Source organism: Rhopalosiphum padi, chromosome 4, assembly GCF_020882245.1.
Source record: "Rhopalosiphum padi isolate XX-2018 chromosome 4, ASM2088224v1, whole genome shotgun sequence".
In the NCBI taxonomy this organism is placed as follows: Eukaryota; Metazoa; Arthropoda; class Insecta; order Hemiptera; family Aphididae; genus Rhopalosiphum; species Rhopalosiphum padi.
In genome coordinates, this window is record NC_083600.1 from 2,768,399 (window position 1) to 2,783,985 (window position 15,587).

At 24.9% G+C, this 15,587-nt stretch overlaps 1 protein-coding gene across 1 annotated transcript; it reads right to left on the reverse strand.

Annotated features, from left to right (window-relative positions):
• Positions 1-2,118: 2,118 nt before the first annotated feature.
• Positions 2,119-15,329, reverse strand: LOC132928668 (uncharacterized). The gene is made up of 11 exons (XM_060993488.1): positions 15,075-15,329; positions 14,004-14,284; positions 13,264-13,862; positions 12,939-13,161; positions 12,657-12,876; positions 10,357-10,633; positions 6,354-6,624; positions 5,358-5,959; positions 5,063-5,285; positions 4,772-4,991; positions 2,119-3,204 (listed from the first exon to the last, which is right to left on the reverse strand). Exons 2-11 carry the CDS (start codon positions 14,242-14,244, stop codon positions 2,925-2,927), a joined length of 3,156 nt encoding a protein of 1,051 aa, XP_060849471.1. The 5' UTR covers positions 14,245-14,284; positions 15,075-15,329; the 3' UTR covers positions 2,119-2,924.
• Positions 15,330-15,587: the final 258 nt, after the last annotated feature.

Here is a 15,587-nt window from a genome sequence, read left to right on the forward strand (position 1 = left end):
AAATAATAAATTATCAAAAATTAAAACGATTTCATACATTTTTTAATTAAAAACGGAATTTAAAAAACACAAAAATAATTTTAATATACATATAAATGACAATAACGACTTATGTGGTTTATTATTATTGAACATGCTGCAGCGATGGTCACATCTATTTTTAGTACACAGAAACGATGAAAAACAAGTCTCCCAATGATTATATTGCGCATACTTATTTCTACTTATTTATAATCGCATACATACCCGTGTAAGTGTAATATTCATGTACAAACTCGGAGGTGACGTTTAAACGGTGCCTCTCAGACGTCATCGGAGCATGATTGTCGTTTGCTGAAATACCGGTGTTCGTTTACGTACTAATAATTTCGTATATTTCTTATAAGTTTATCGCTACCTATTATTAGTAATAAACACGGAATGGCGTACAATATAATAAAATATGATAATTCATATTAAAGTGAAATAAAGAAGAATTTTTTCTCAAATAAAATCATAAATACGATAAAACGATAAACGTTATTAGTGAAATATGTGCTGTCGGTGAGTCAAAAAGTTCACTTTTTGAGTATTATTTACTACAAAATTGAATTCACTTGCTTCACAATCAAAACTACCACCGAGTCGAGTTTATCAAGTCTCATCGTAGACGACATACATTTTATTTACTACACATTTATATGCACTATGCATATTATACATAAATAACAGCTTATTTTATTCAAATCGTACGTAATTTATAAAACAGTAAAATTTGTAAATACCGGCCCCTCTCAGTCGCTGACATATTTTTGTCCGCTATTTGGAGGAAGGAAGATAAATTAAAAGATAAACAATATCAAAATATATCAAAAGAATGAAACACATAATATGTATATTTGAATAAGTTATTTGGAAAAAGGAACATCTCCCAGAAATTCAAATTTTACGGGAGAAACAAAAAACTTATATTAGTTTCCGGTTGATGTTCCCATTTCGAAATAAATGAAATAAAGATAATATACTGTTACTATAGGAGCACGTGGATGTTTCGTTTTCACAGCAAATATAGTGTGTTCAGATACAAATAACGTGTTTGTGTAAACATTTGAAAATGTCAAAATATTGGAAATGTTCCCTTTTCCAAATAACCCATTAATTTATATTAGTTGTATTTTATTTATTATGTGTGAATATACTATTAAATATAAAATTATTTAAAACGAAATCAGTTAACGAATGAGATAGCTATTCCAAACGATGGATAAGATAAATTATAATAGTAAAATAACGTGTAAAATGCATATTGCAATAAAATATACTTAGGTAATAATTACAATAAAAATTATCAAAATATAGTCATAAAAGTGTCCGTTATATACAGAATTTTCTATAATTAATAAGTAGTGAACATGTTTTCGTCCCCGTTACCGTTCCCAAAAAATGTCCACTTTCTGTAAGTGCTATTTAGAGTTGTACGTTAAGGGAATTGCACTGTAACTATTCTAACTAAATTTAAAAATCTTAAAAATAGTTAATGCTTACAACATATAATTATAAATATAAAATTATGAAAATATTCATATTTTTCTTTAATGAAATGCGTGTAATTATTTTTTTATATTTTGTTTTTGTCAGACTTAAAACTAAAATTCAGTTATTGAATTGGTTTTTGTTATTATTGTTATTAATAATAAATTATTTTTCAAGTGCCATTATCCAATAATCTATTGTTTTAGGTCTATATAAAAAGTTTTTAACTATTATTATATTACCGTCATTTCCAACCATCCACCCGTTCTTACAATATTCTTAAACGTAGTTACCAATGTCAATATTTATTTATTTATCAGTTAGGAGGTATAAATACTATATAGTTATTTATTTTTTAATGTAAATTCTCTGCTTTATTATTAATTATTTTATTTATTTAAAGATAATGACAATAAATGGATACAGCTGAAGGATTTTTTTATAAATATTTAAATATGCCTTGGTTTCCAATAATAAAATTGGTTCTTTTATTAGTATCATTCGATATTTTGTACTATAACATAAAAACCAAGAAAACTCAAATATTCTTTCCTTAATTTATAATAAATATCTATAATGTAAGGTAAATTTAAAACAAATATAAAATAATTGTATTTTTATATATTGGTTATAGGACTATATTTCGAGTAGTGCAGGGTACTACCGATGTGGAATTAAATATTCAATTAATTAATTTAAAAAATAACAAATGAAACTGGGTGTTGAGCAACATTATAATATTTCATTATAACTGGAAGCAAAAGCACTGTGTTCAAAAAATATTTCTCAGTATAATTTGGTTTACTAAAAAAAAAATGTCAAAATTTAACTAGAACTAAGCTTACTCATATTTCTTTATAAAACTACAGCACAACCATCTAAATAGCAACATTAAAACGGTCGAAGAAAGAAATATCATTAATAAAATCATAATATTACATTATAATACATTATAATTTATAACAGAGTGCAATTATTTTAGTAATAAATAAACAATAAAGAAAAAAGTGCTTAAAAATAAATTCTATACTTATATTTTTTTTTTAAATTTAAAATGTACAAAACACGTCATAATAATTTATCAGATATTTTTAGACAGTCGGAATACAATAATAAAAAAGTATAAAACTATCTTCCTTTTTTTAATATCACCTTATAACTTTTATACAGTTATAATAAGCGTTTAATAAGTAATATTTATAGTTTACAACTTTAGGAAAATAGTTTGTTTTTTTACTTTAGTAACTTATTTGTAAATAATGTAACAGTCGTTAAATAATAATAGTTAATTATAAATAATATTATATAGAAGCTAAAATCAAACAAAAAACTTTTATTGTTTATAGATAACCTAAGTAAATGGTAAAATAAAGTGAGAAACTATATATAAACCAGTATAATTTTGCTAAATATTAATCTGTTTTCTGTTTAATGAACAATTTAAGTATTGACCGCATAATACATTTAGTTATAAAATAACAAATATAAATTAATAATAATGCAATTATAATATAAAATAGAATAACGTCTAATAATAAATATTGGTACCATGTTAATTTCACAGCCGTAGAACGTAAATGATGAGCTCCTTTATGCCTAATAACGTATTCCACCCAATAAACCGCCGTATCAAGTGCTGACATCGGTCTATCATGAAATATCGTGGACATCCTTTTTGCATTTTCTGTAAACCTAAAGTAATTTAAAAATAACTCGATTTTAGAAAAACAGGAATTTTTACTCAACGCCAGTTTTTTACCAAGTCGATTTTCTTTTCTTATCACGACAAAAAAAAAAATACAGAAACTTTCATGTTGTGTTGTAACTACTAAAAGAGTTGGGAGTTTCGATCACTCGTATTCCTGATATAAGGAAAATAAGGGACATCAACCCCCCGACCAAACCAACAATAGATTATTTATGTAGTTGATTAAAACATTTACAAGAAATGTTAAAATTATATTATTATTTTAATATATAAAAAAATATGCCATGAAATACGGTCTAAAATGTAAATAATAATAAAACAAAATTATCCAGCGCACAGTGTTAAAAAATATAATATATTATAATATAGGTTTAAAAAATGGAAACCACAAAACCAATTGGCACCACATTTTGCAAACATATTCATTGAGACTCGTGAAGTGTTTATACTGTTTATAGCTTCGTTTTTGCATCCCAATAGGCTGCCACAAGGCGGCTTACATATAAATTTCTTTTAGGCACACAAAAATCTAATATTTTTTTTATTTTTATAGAATTTCCATTTATTACAGAATATGTAAGGAAACTCTTTTATAATCTATATGTATAAAAATGAATGTATCAAACAAACAATTGTAGTTTATATACAAAAAAATGACTCGATTAGTTTTAATAAAAATGCCAACTTGATCTTAGGTATCAAAAAAGTTAAAAAATTAGTTTGAAGCATGTTAAAAAAATATACCAAATACTAAGTCAATTCACCAAAAACTAAGCCCTGTATGAATGTATAATTATTTGATACCCTATGTTAGAACCCTTATTAATCAATAATTTATCGACCCAAATTTCGTTTATAACTTATAAATTATAAGGAATAGCATAAAACCTAAAAAAAAATTTATTAAGGTTTCTTCAACAACGACAATAAATTCATTTTCCACAGTGATGCTAATTCAATAATACTTAACTTATCATTTTCTTTAAATAGTGGTTTCAAAACAGTTACACTAATTTTAAGCTATATATAAACATTTTAATTTTTAATTTTTTTTAAATTATTTATTCTATATAAGTACCTAAATGGACAAAAAGCTTAAAAATATAATACAACATTCTTCATAAGTTTTCTTGTAAATAATTTTATAAAATATTTTTTTAGATAAATTATTAGCGATCAAATTGATTAAAAGAATTAAATAACAAGTGTATTATAAATAAATGATACATTTTTTACAAAATTTTTTATCATTATTAAAAATATTAAAAATTAATATTTTTTTGCAACTTGAAAACTAATAGAAAAGTAATCTAAATAATCCTATATTTTTTTAATCGAGTCAAGTTAATATTTTTCTCCATTATATAGTATTAATTACTAATGTATAACTTAGCGTAACGATATCGCCAACGTAACTATCTCGAGTTAATTATTTTAACTTACTTGTCCACTCTACACAACATAACTGGTATTATTATATTCGATACTAATATCGCACACAATTTATTATTTACGTTTGTATAGTAAGAACAATGAACATAGTATACTTGCCTCGTATCAGTCAATATTAGCTTAACGTCTCTTTCAAAAGTTTCTTCACTCAATGTATGAATATTGCTAATAATCCCAAAGCCATTTTCTTGGCTAATTTTTAAATTTTGGAACTGATCCCCGAAAATGGGAAACCCGATAAAAGGAATTCCAGCATCTATTGTTTCCATTATGCCATGAACTCCCCCGTGTGTAATAAAAAGTTTGCAATTTGGATGCCCTAAAGTTAGTAATAGGTATCTGGACAATTAAAAATATCTTAACGATTTAAAACATCATATAAATTATTACTCAGAATGTTTAACTGTGGAAACCAAGAGTCGACATAAAAATTATCTGGGAATCCTTGAGTATCGTTATTAGTCCATTTGAACAAAACTTTTTGTTCCAGTCGTCCCAAAACATTCACCAAAACTTCTAGTGAAGGTTTCGGTAGTCTAGCCACATCTAATATAGTACCAAAATTTAAGTACACAACTCCAGCTGTAGCTGTATCCATGAAGTTCTGTAGCGTCTGCAACACACAAAATAAAACATTTTATAATATGTTTATTTGTTTTACAAACACTTGATTCAAATATAGTACCTTACTCATTTTTTTTTTTGTAGGTTGTACGTGAATACCAGGAATTTCGATGAAATTTGGAACGTAAGGTCGTGGGCTGAGAATTGCTACATCGGAATCGATTAAGCTGAGTGATATATTTTCGAGCATCTCTGTCATCGTTGGTCTGTTTTCATATCCAGGATATTGAAAATACGTATCCATTAATTGTTCTAATAGTGGGATATACGTGATTGGTTCAATAAACAAACTGTATAAACCAAATAAAGTATTAAGTGATCGACTTTGGAAGTCAAGTGATTTTCCAGCGTTCAACTTAAAATCTTTAATATAAGAAAAATCTGAAGGATTGGCGGCATGGCGAGAGATGGTAACAAAAGGTGCTACTGGAATGATACTAACTACTGGGGCACCGTATTTATGGCCCATCGCTACGGTACAATCTTGGAAAAACGATTCTATAATCACCAGGTCAAACTTGGTTTGATCTTCTTTAATAAACTTTTGTACCACTGGATCTGATACATAATTTTTGGTTATATTAATACCAATTACATTTCGCAAATATATTTCATCGAAAAAAAATAAATATTTGTTTCTGTCTTGCATTACAATATCCGATACTAAAATAAAATATAAAAATTAAAAGCTATTAATTACATTAATAAAATAACTATGTTGTTAGTGATAAACTTAAAAGTGATAGGGATAACTGGATAAGGCTGTATTAATTGATGTGATTGTGTATCAGCTTATCAGCTATCATTCTACCAATGTACAGCAATTAAATATTTTAATACAAGAAAAATAGATGATATAAAAGATAATATTATAAATAGAGAACAAATGGTAATGTTAATATATTTTTTTATTGAAAATAAACATAATATCATCTTTTATATTTGATAAATTAAATTATAATTATTGTATTTACTAATATCGTATTATTATTATATAATATCTTCTATCATATTTTAAATATATTTGTTTTAGTAGTTTTAATTTTTATTTAATTACCTGATCCAAAATCCATCTCATATTTTGGAACAATTTGTGTATAATTAAGCGGTGGATTTTTTACAGCAAATTTTGATACCACCGTTACATTGTGACCTCGATGTGCCAATTCCAAAAACAATGGTTCAAATGACACAATATGACTCTTCCAAGGTGAAGGTACAAAAATCAATATATTTGAAGATTTTATTTCAGGAGCACAATTAATTGCTATAAGTACTAATATCGAAATAAATTTCATTTTGATTTTATGCTTCCAAATTATGTTTTTCTAATCTGAACTTAGTAATTAAATAACATATTTTATGTTATCATAAAGTACCTATAGTGAAATAAAATGAATAATAATTTAAAAATGTTTTATATTATTATACTATAAACAAAATGGTATTGTGTTATAATTTTCGTTCGCATATATTTAACACTCATCTTTTTAAACTATCAGCTCAATATGTGGTAGACCAATATATAAATCGTTTGTAATTTTATAGGTATTTATTTAATTGATAAAGATGATAAATTAATGAAATTTTTAAACGATCTAAAATAAAACCATAAATATTATTTATTATAATGATAGCTTAATTAAAACGTATATTACGAGATACTGTATGAATATAGTCATATAGAATGTTAAATGTTTATAAAAAAAAACATTATACCAAATTATTTTAGAATTATTTAAAATATTAAAATAATAAGTGACTACTTCATCATAATTCAAAATGTTACAATAGATTAAAAATAGTATCTATCTATATGCTATGTAATCATTAGATAGTCCTTACACTTTTTTCTTTCTAAAAAGTAACGAATCATAATATAAACAATAATAAAAACGATTTAGAATAATTATTAAATTATATACCTATATTTGATTATTTAAAAAATGTATTTGTATCTTTCGTCGAAAAATAAATAAATAAGTACTTACTTAAAGTAATCTAATATTTTTAGAAAATATCACCTGTTAATTTAAATAATATTTCAATTACTTACACTTAACTTGATTGCTATAAAAACAGTAGTATAAATCATACATTTTGAACTAAAATATAATTGATTTCATTAAAAGCAACATTTTATAGTTCTTATTAAGAAGCTACCATTCAAAATACTTCAATAAATTTAAAATTTAATCATAAAAACTTGTACACATTTACGCGTAAAAGAGAAAAATGATGTTTTCAAAACAGCAGTAGCGCGAAGACTGTTACAAACCTAAAAATGAGACACACAATAGTAGGTCAGAATCACGTTAACTATCTAATATACGTACGACCTTGAAATACATTTTTTTATTATTATTTAAATGCTTTTTTTCCAGTTTATACCATAATCGAGTACAAATAAATCAAAATACTTAACTTTTCTACTAAGAAATAACAAATAAATTCGGTTTATTAATTTATAAAAATTTATAAATTATAAAAACAAACAAATTCGTCGCGTACATAGTTGCGTTTAATGAGAAGGCTGGAAAGATGCCAACAAACGTTTGAAGTCAAAACCCTATAACTCCCTTTTTCTGCATTATAATTATACATTTTTTATTCTTACTTTTTGATAATATTATATGGGTGTTTGAAAATGTATAAAGACATTGTTATCGGCGGTTTGATTAAACCAAAAGGCACCTAGGTCCTTGTACAGCTGAGTTACACAGATGGGAGTAACTAACTTGGCTGTACCGTAATAATATAATCACAAAACACGTTACCTACGACTAATCTAACAAAATACACGTAGGCATACTGCAGGGGCGGCCAAACGGTCGATCGTAGGCGATTTCAAAGTCGATCATGTTGCAATTTATTTTTAGACCACGTATACGAAAATCAATCATGGTGGTAGATAACAATATTGTCGATAAATAATTGTATCTGTATAACTTTTGTGTTTTTTTTCTGGCCTCGTATGTCAAATTTTTATCGTTCACGTAGTCATCTTTAGTTCAGTAAGTAATCTAGTTTCACTGTGTTAATTCGGTTTCTGTTCAAACAGATATATAATAGATACCTACTCAATAACTCAATAATAAAAAAAACTTTTTTGATAGAAGTTGATCCTCAAATGTGAAGTATACTTTTAGTAAATCTCTGCCGAAAAAATTTTTGTCACCCCTGGTATACTCTATACATATAAACTGTATAGTTATAATTTATCAATATATAATGCAAGACCAGTTCTTTTAAAGGTAAATACTCTTTTCCTAATAAAGTATTAATGTTTTTGAAAATAATTTTTCACATAATTTCAGTCATTTAAAAAAAATTTTTTAAAAAAATTAATGAAAAAATAAAAATTGTATTATTTTACATCGTTATCATTTTATAAGTTGTTTACTTTTTTGTACGACAACATTTGTTTTTTAATTTGATACTTCAAAGAATATTTTTCTGAAAAATATCAATGTATAAAAATTGAAGTTAAAACACTATTACATCATAATAAGTTAATAATAATAATAAATTATAAGCTTAACTTATAAATATTTAAATGTTCAGATAAGGAAAAACGTGACCCACGATTTTATAAAATACCCATGTACCAATGTCTCCATATTATTCTAGTAATTATATGACTAATTAAATACTTGTTCAAAATTTGATTTTTAAATATTAAAAATTATTGCAAAAATATTCGACTCTTGAATATGAAATTGTATGCTACCATTCAAAAAGTAAAAACTTAAATTATAACATTAAAAAATAATGAAAATATAAATTATCTTAGAAAAAATTCTTAAAATTATAACACTCTTAAAAAAAAGATAATGCCTACTTTTAAAAGAATTACTTGTGACAATATTTTGATTGTGCCAAATAAAGATAAATAAATAAATAATATTACATTAAGTATAAATGCCTTGTCTCATCATTAATAGATTCGAATTTAATTTTTATTATTCAACAGAGATTTTAATTAAATATCTAATTACGATTAGTAGCAAATAACAGTTTGATAAGGTATTCTGATTTGATAAATATTTTACATGATAGTAGGTAAATAAATAAATAATAATAATAATAATTTTATTGTAAAGAGAAAATTTACAATAAATAATAACGCCCTTTAGGGCAAAGAGTGCAGATATATGGAGTAAATACAGATAACATAAAGAAAGCAATTTCGACAATAATCTCAATTAAATACATATTAAATTGAAACACAATCGTCAATCGATCGTAATTTTAATAATTAAATAGGTTATGCTACCGATTATTGTAGTTTAAAATAATTACGAAAAAAAATATCATCAATTTTTCAAATTGTTTTTCTTTAAACCAACAGTCCATCAAACTGATTAGTGTAATGTTGACTTTATCAATTTATGAACATTTTCTCAAATCAACTTTTTTGAGACTGTGCGTAGTTTAAAATCAAATGATATTATCATTAGTACTCAGTTATAGTTATAAATATTTTTACTCGCTACATAAAAATTTCTACGAAATATATATTATGCTCAATCATCTTAATTTCAATATTTTTGAAATACGATTTTTACTTTTTTACATCTCATATTTCTTGTATGGGTGTACAACTGTACTATCCCACGCCGAAAAATATTATTAATAATAATAAGAATTTAATATACGCATGTATATCGCACAAAATAAAAATATTTTGGTAATAATAACAATCAATAAAAACAAAAATTTCAAAGAATTATAATATAAATCTAACTTTTTCTTTTTACCTGTATGGTGATGCACTTTTCCAAGTGACTGTGGATCGCAGGCATGATAAACAATTTAGTAGCAAAACTTTTATACTACGAAGTACGAAGTGTCACAGACAACAACAAAAAGTCATAGATTTGTTAAATTTTTCGAATAAAATTAAATATATTTGGTTCTCAAAAATATTTCGTTAGGTATCCCCATATAAGTTGTGACCATTATATTTTATGACATGTTTAACGTTATAAGCAAATAACAATATAATATTATACATAGAAGTGTAAGACAAGTATATCTTATAATTTCACAAAATGTTAATCAGTTTTCTGTTTGTGGAACAAATTAAACAGTAATCGCATAATCCGTTTAGTTATAAAATATAAAACACACATAAAAAACAATACGATTATAATAAGAAATACAATAACGTCTAATAAATAATATTGGTACCACGTTAAATCAACTGCTGCAGAACGTAAATGATGAGCACCTTTATGTCTGATTACGTATTCCACCCAATATACCGCTGTATCAAGAGCTGACATCGGCCGATCACGAAAAATGGAAGACATTCTTTTAACATTTTCCGAAAACCTTTAATAACATTCCACAAAAATAACAATTTTACAATACATTTGATGTTTTTAAAGTAGACGTCATAATATATTTATAAATAAAACACCCTAGCTTTTTAATATTATACCTGTGGTATTATCCAGTTAAATGTTTTAAAACACTAGTATTGTTCTATTTTAATACTTAAATTATTTATTTATTTATTTATACTTTGTATATATGTAATTTAGCAAGTCATTATTTAGTTATTTGTATTATTATACAACCCAGGAACTCTGCTATATATATATATATATGTATATATTATATACATACATATAAGTATTAATTTTAATCATAACTTCGATCTTTAAGAGCTTAGAATATTAAAAATATTTTTTTAAATTATTTTCCACAAAAAATCTCAGTTAGTTGTTATCCTGAAAGAGGTAATATAAAATTGTATTAAAGTTAATTAAGCAGTTTTGTTTTAGGAAAAAAAATAAATTAATATTTTATTTTTGTATTTTTAAAATAACGTTAAATTAGCGTATTCAAATATAAAATTAAATTCGAAAATATTAATCGTTTGTATTTCACATTTTTATGATAATGCGAAAACAACAAACCAATTAATACGTCCTTCCTCATCAATATTTTTTTATGTTTAAGTTATTACTTTTTCGAATAGTACAAATACTTCAATCAATAAATTTGAAGATTTTCTTTGATAAAAAAAAAATGAATCTAATTGGTACTTTCAAGAGTCAATAATAGAAAATGTAAGTACTTTTCAAAATAATAATGAAAAACTTTCAAGAAAAATCAGAAAATAGGGAATATTACCACAGCTCCAATTCCAACAAAACTGATTTTATTTTTATTGTTATTAAAAATGAAAGAACCTCAAGAACCAGAGACTTGTAATTTTCACATTTTTGACAACATTTGTCAAAATCAATAAAATATGCAAATAATTTTTATTTAAACATTCGTAAAATGTTATAATTTTAATATCTACGGCTTAAAAGTATAATACAAGATTCCTTATTAATTATTCTTACTGGATTTTAAAAAAAAATAGTTAAAACCACAAAATCACATCATAAAACCACAGTAATTGCGTATAAATATTTGAAGTGTAAATGTTGATATTAAATTAGATATTCAAACGTATAAAACGATTCATCTTCGAACGGTTTTTTTATTTTATTAAAATTCAAGAATCATAGAAACTTATAAATTATAACATTCTATTTTAACTAAAATTATTGAATATTGAATGGGAACTACAGGGAAATAAAAAAATATCTTTATAAAAATACAATCTGTACAATTTTCAATTCATAGTGTTGGTATATTCGTTGACGTTTGTTACCAGCCCAAATGTGTAAACGAAGACTATTGATTAAAAATACTTAAAGTAGTAAAAATTGAAGTATAAATTTATAAATAAATAAAAATTGTATAGTTAAAAATCTTTTAATGTGTCCGTTTACATCTTAAAAATTTGCTTCTACTTAACATATGATTTTTACACAACCTATAATGTTATAGCGTCTAAATAAAAATTATGCTAGGAAAAAATGTAAATAAAGAAATGTAAAAAAATAAGATAAAACTAATAGTGCTTAAAATTATATATACCTATATATATATATATTATATTAGGTGTAAAACTCGTGGTTTATAATGTTTATATTCTTCAATAATTTTTAATTAAATAATGATATTCTAATATTATATTAGTTCGAATATTTTTTTTTATGTATTCTATAAATCATTTTTTGACACTGAACATTTTAAATAAAGTATACAATATTTAATTGTATTTAATACTTTGAAAGTAAAATTTAATTAAAATTTGTTTTTATAATAAATTTATATTAGTATAGATAATTTTAATTAATTAATCTAAAAGCATTATTTTTCATTTATTTTTTTAAAGTGATTTATGTCAATTGATACGTTTTAAGTTTAACTTAATTTAATGAAAAAACAATTATTATATTTTAATACCAATATTTAATAATTAAATTGAATTGTATTCACAATTACTCACTTCTTATCATTCATTATATGCTTTATATCTTTTTCAAATTTTTCTTCAGTTATCGAAAAAATATTATTCATAATACCAATCCCATTTTCTTGGCTGATTTTTACATTTTGAAACTGATCTCCAAAAACGGGAAATCCAATAATTGGAACCCCAGCATCTACCGTTTCGATAATACCGTGAACTCCTCCGTGGGTAATAAAAACTTTACAATTTGGATGATCTAGAACAAATGATATTCAAAACATAAATGATTTTTCCCATTATTCCCAAATAAAGTGTTACTTAGGATTTCTCTTTGTGGGAGCCAAGAGTTGACATAAAAGTTGTTTGGTAATTGTTGAGTGTCATTATTAATCCATTTAAATACAATCTTCTGTTCTAATCGACCCAATACATTGATCATATTGCGCAAAGACTGTTTGGGTATACTTGTCACATTCAATATAGTGCCAAAATTGAAATAAACAACACCCATGTTAGCTTTGTCCATAAATTCTTGTAGGCTCTATATACGTAAAATACCGTATGTTGTATAAAACTATAAATAACAATTGATAGGTAGTCAAAAAAAAAATTAATTTTACTAGAGTAAAATATGAATCAATACCTTATCCATTTTCTTAAACGGTTGAACGTGGATACCTGGTACTTCAATGAAATTCGGAACATAGGGTCGAGGACTAAAAATTGTTACATCAGAGTCAATTAGACTGAGCGATATGTTTTTTAGCATCTCCGCCATCGTAGGTCTCTTTTCATATCCCGGGTATTGGAAATAGGTATCCATCATATTTTCCAATTTTGGAAGATATATAATGAGTTCAACAAATAGAGAGTAAAACCCAATATAGCTATTTGTGAATCGTTCCCAGAAAGTCAGGGACTTTCCACCATCCAGCATAAAGTCCTTAATGTATGAAAAATCTGAAGGATTTTTTGCCCATCGAGATACACTTGTCCAAGGAGGTACGGGTACGATTGAAATTACTGGCGCTCGGTATTTATGTCCCAATGCTACAGTACACTCTTGAAAGAATGATTCTATAATGACTAAATCAAAATTTGATTGATCATACTTAATAAATTTCTGTACTTCTGGATCTGATATAAACATAAATGTTGTGTCAACTAGTATCGTGCTACGTGTTATTGGATCTTCGATAAACGAGTATTCTATACTCCGTTCACGCATTAAGAAATCTGACCCTAAAAATTAATTATATAAACAGGTAAAAACATAATTTAATTATATTTTATATTTTTATATATTTATCAATGATATTTTAAAAATTAACAGCCAATAAGTCATAATAATAATAGACATCCTAGAAAATAAATTCATCTTACTTCCATCAATATCAAAAACGTAAGAAGGAATCAATTGTGTATATGTCGGTGGTGGATCTTTAACTATAAATTTTGATACTACTGTAACATTATGACCACGATTTGCTAATTCCAAAAATAATGGCTGGAAAGAAACGATGTGACTTTTCCATGGCGATGGCACAAAAACAAGTATATTCGAACTTTTTATCGCGTGAACATAAAAGTTTAATAAAATTGCCAATATCGTAATGTATTTCATAATTGTATTTTATTTTATGTTCTTAGTTTTCATGTGCAACCTGAAAGTATTATAACCACATGTAATATGTACATTTATTAATGTTATTAGTAGGCACCTAGATGGTACCTCACAAGAAATATTAGCTACTAGTACAGTAGTACCTATTTTAAAATATAATGTGTAACAATACTATTTGTCAATAACAAAAGTAAGGAAAATATTTTATATTTACAGGATGTTTACACGCGAGCTAATTTTACTCTTTTCAGCGTAAGATGGTAGCTTATTAGAAAAATTATAAATTTGGATACATTAATGTGAATCATTGTTGCCAAAACAATTATTTTTAACGAATAATGTTAATATCTAATAACCATTTTGTGCAATCAACAAATCTGTATTTTTTTTTTTATCGAAAACCTTAATGATTTAAAAATGCTTTAATACATTTCAATTTTGGTAATATTTTCAAGCTATAAAATTTATTGGGAAAGTCGAAAAATTATATTCACTAAATAAATAAACAAACTACCTACATTGAATTTACTTATTTTAATGGCAAACTTTATTTTGTTTTTCATATTTTTAAAAGAACATATTTTTCTGAACATTTTGATAATACATTCTGAGTAACTTAAGGAATCATTTTTAAACACTAACGATCTAATGAATACTAGTTTTAAAAATAGAATAACAATATTATTCCCAGATAATAACAACTAGAAATAAAATGTTCACGTGTTATTAGTACACACTGACATAAAATAAAAATTGATATTGTTACATCTAATAATGCTTATGTATAATTAATTTTTTTTATATTAAAGGTATATAAATAAAAAAATTACTTTTACGATTCTGTAGATTTTTTTGTACACACTATTATATTAGGTTTATATTTAGTACACTTCAACCATACTAGATATTATACCATACACGCTTTTAAAAAATAAAAACTATTGCAGTATTTTGTTAATTAATCATATATTATGTTGACAAAAAGAACTAAAAAAAAAAAACACGCTCGCGCACACACACCAAGTCACATGGTTATAGAACTAGTTACTGATCATATAATGAACACTTCTGAATAGTTCTGTATGATGATACACACTGGTATATCTATATAGTCATGATATTGTATTCAAGGTTAAAATTCTACAATCCTGTTAAGTACATACGCGTGTATCAACGAGAAGCATTACCAAATATAAAAAAAAAAAATTCAATTTAGTTTGCTCTTGTGATAGCAGTGATACGTAAAACCCGTATTGGCTAAAATGTATAAAATTAATTCAAATTACTTATTTACATTATATGGATACTAATTAACTATATTCTGACACTGAATTGCTCGCATA

Excerpts from the sequence above, each read along its gene's own strand:
- LOC132928668 (XM_060993488.1), bottom strand. The coding sequence starts at position 14,244 with ATGAAATACATTACGATATTGGCAATTTTATTAAACTTTTATGTTCAC. Across the intron at positions 10,634-12,656 it reads CATATAATGAATGATAAGAA|GTTTTCGGAAAATGTTAAAA; the intron begins GTGAGTAATTGT and ends ATGTTATTAAAG. Across the intron at positions 4,992-5,062 it reads TCCACAGTTAAACATTCTGA|GGCATCCAAATTGCAAACTT; the intron begins GTAATAATTTAT and ends TACTAACTTTAG.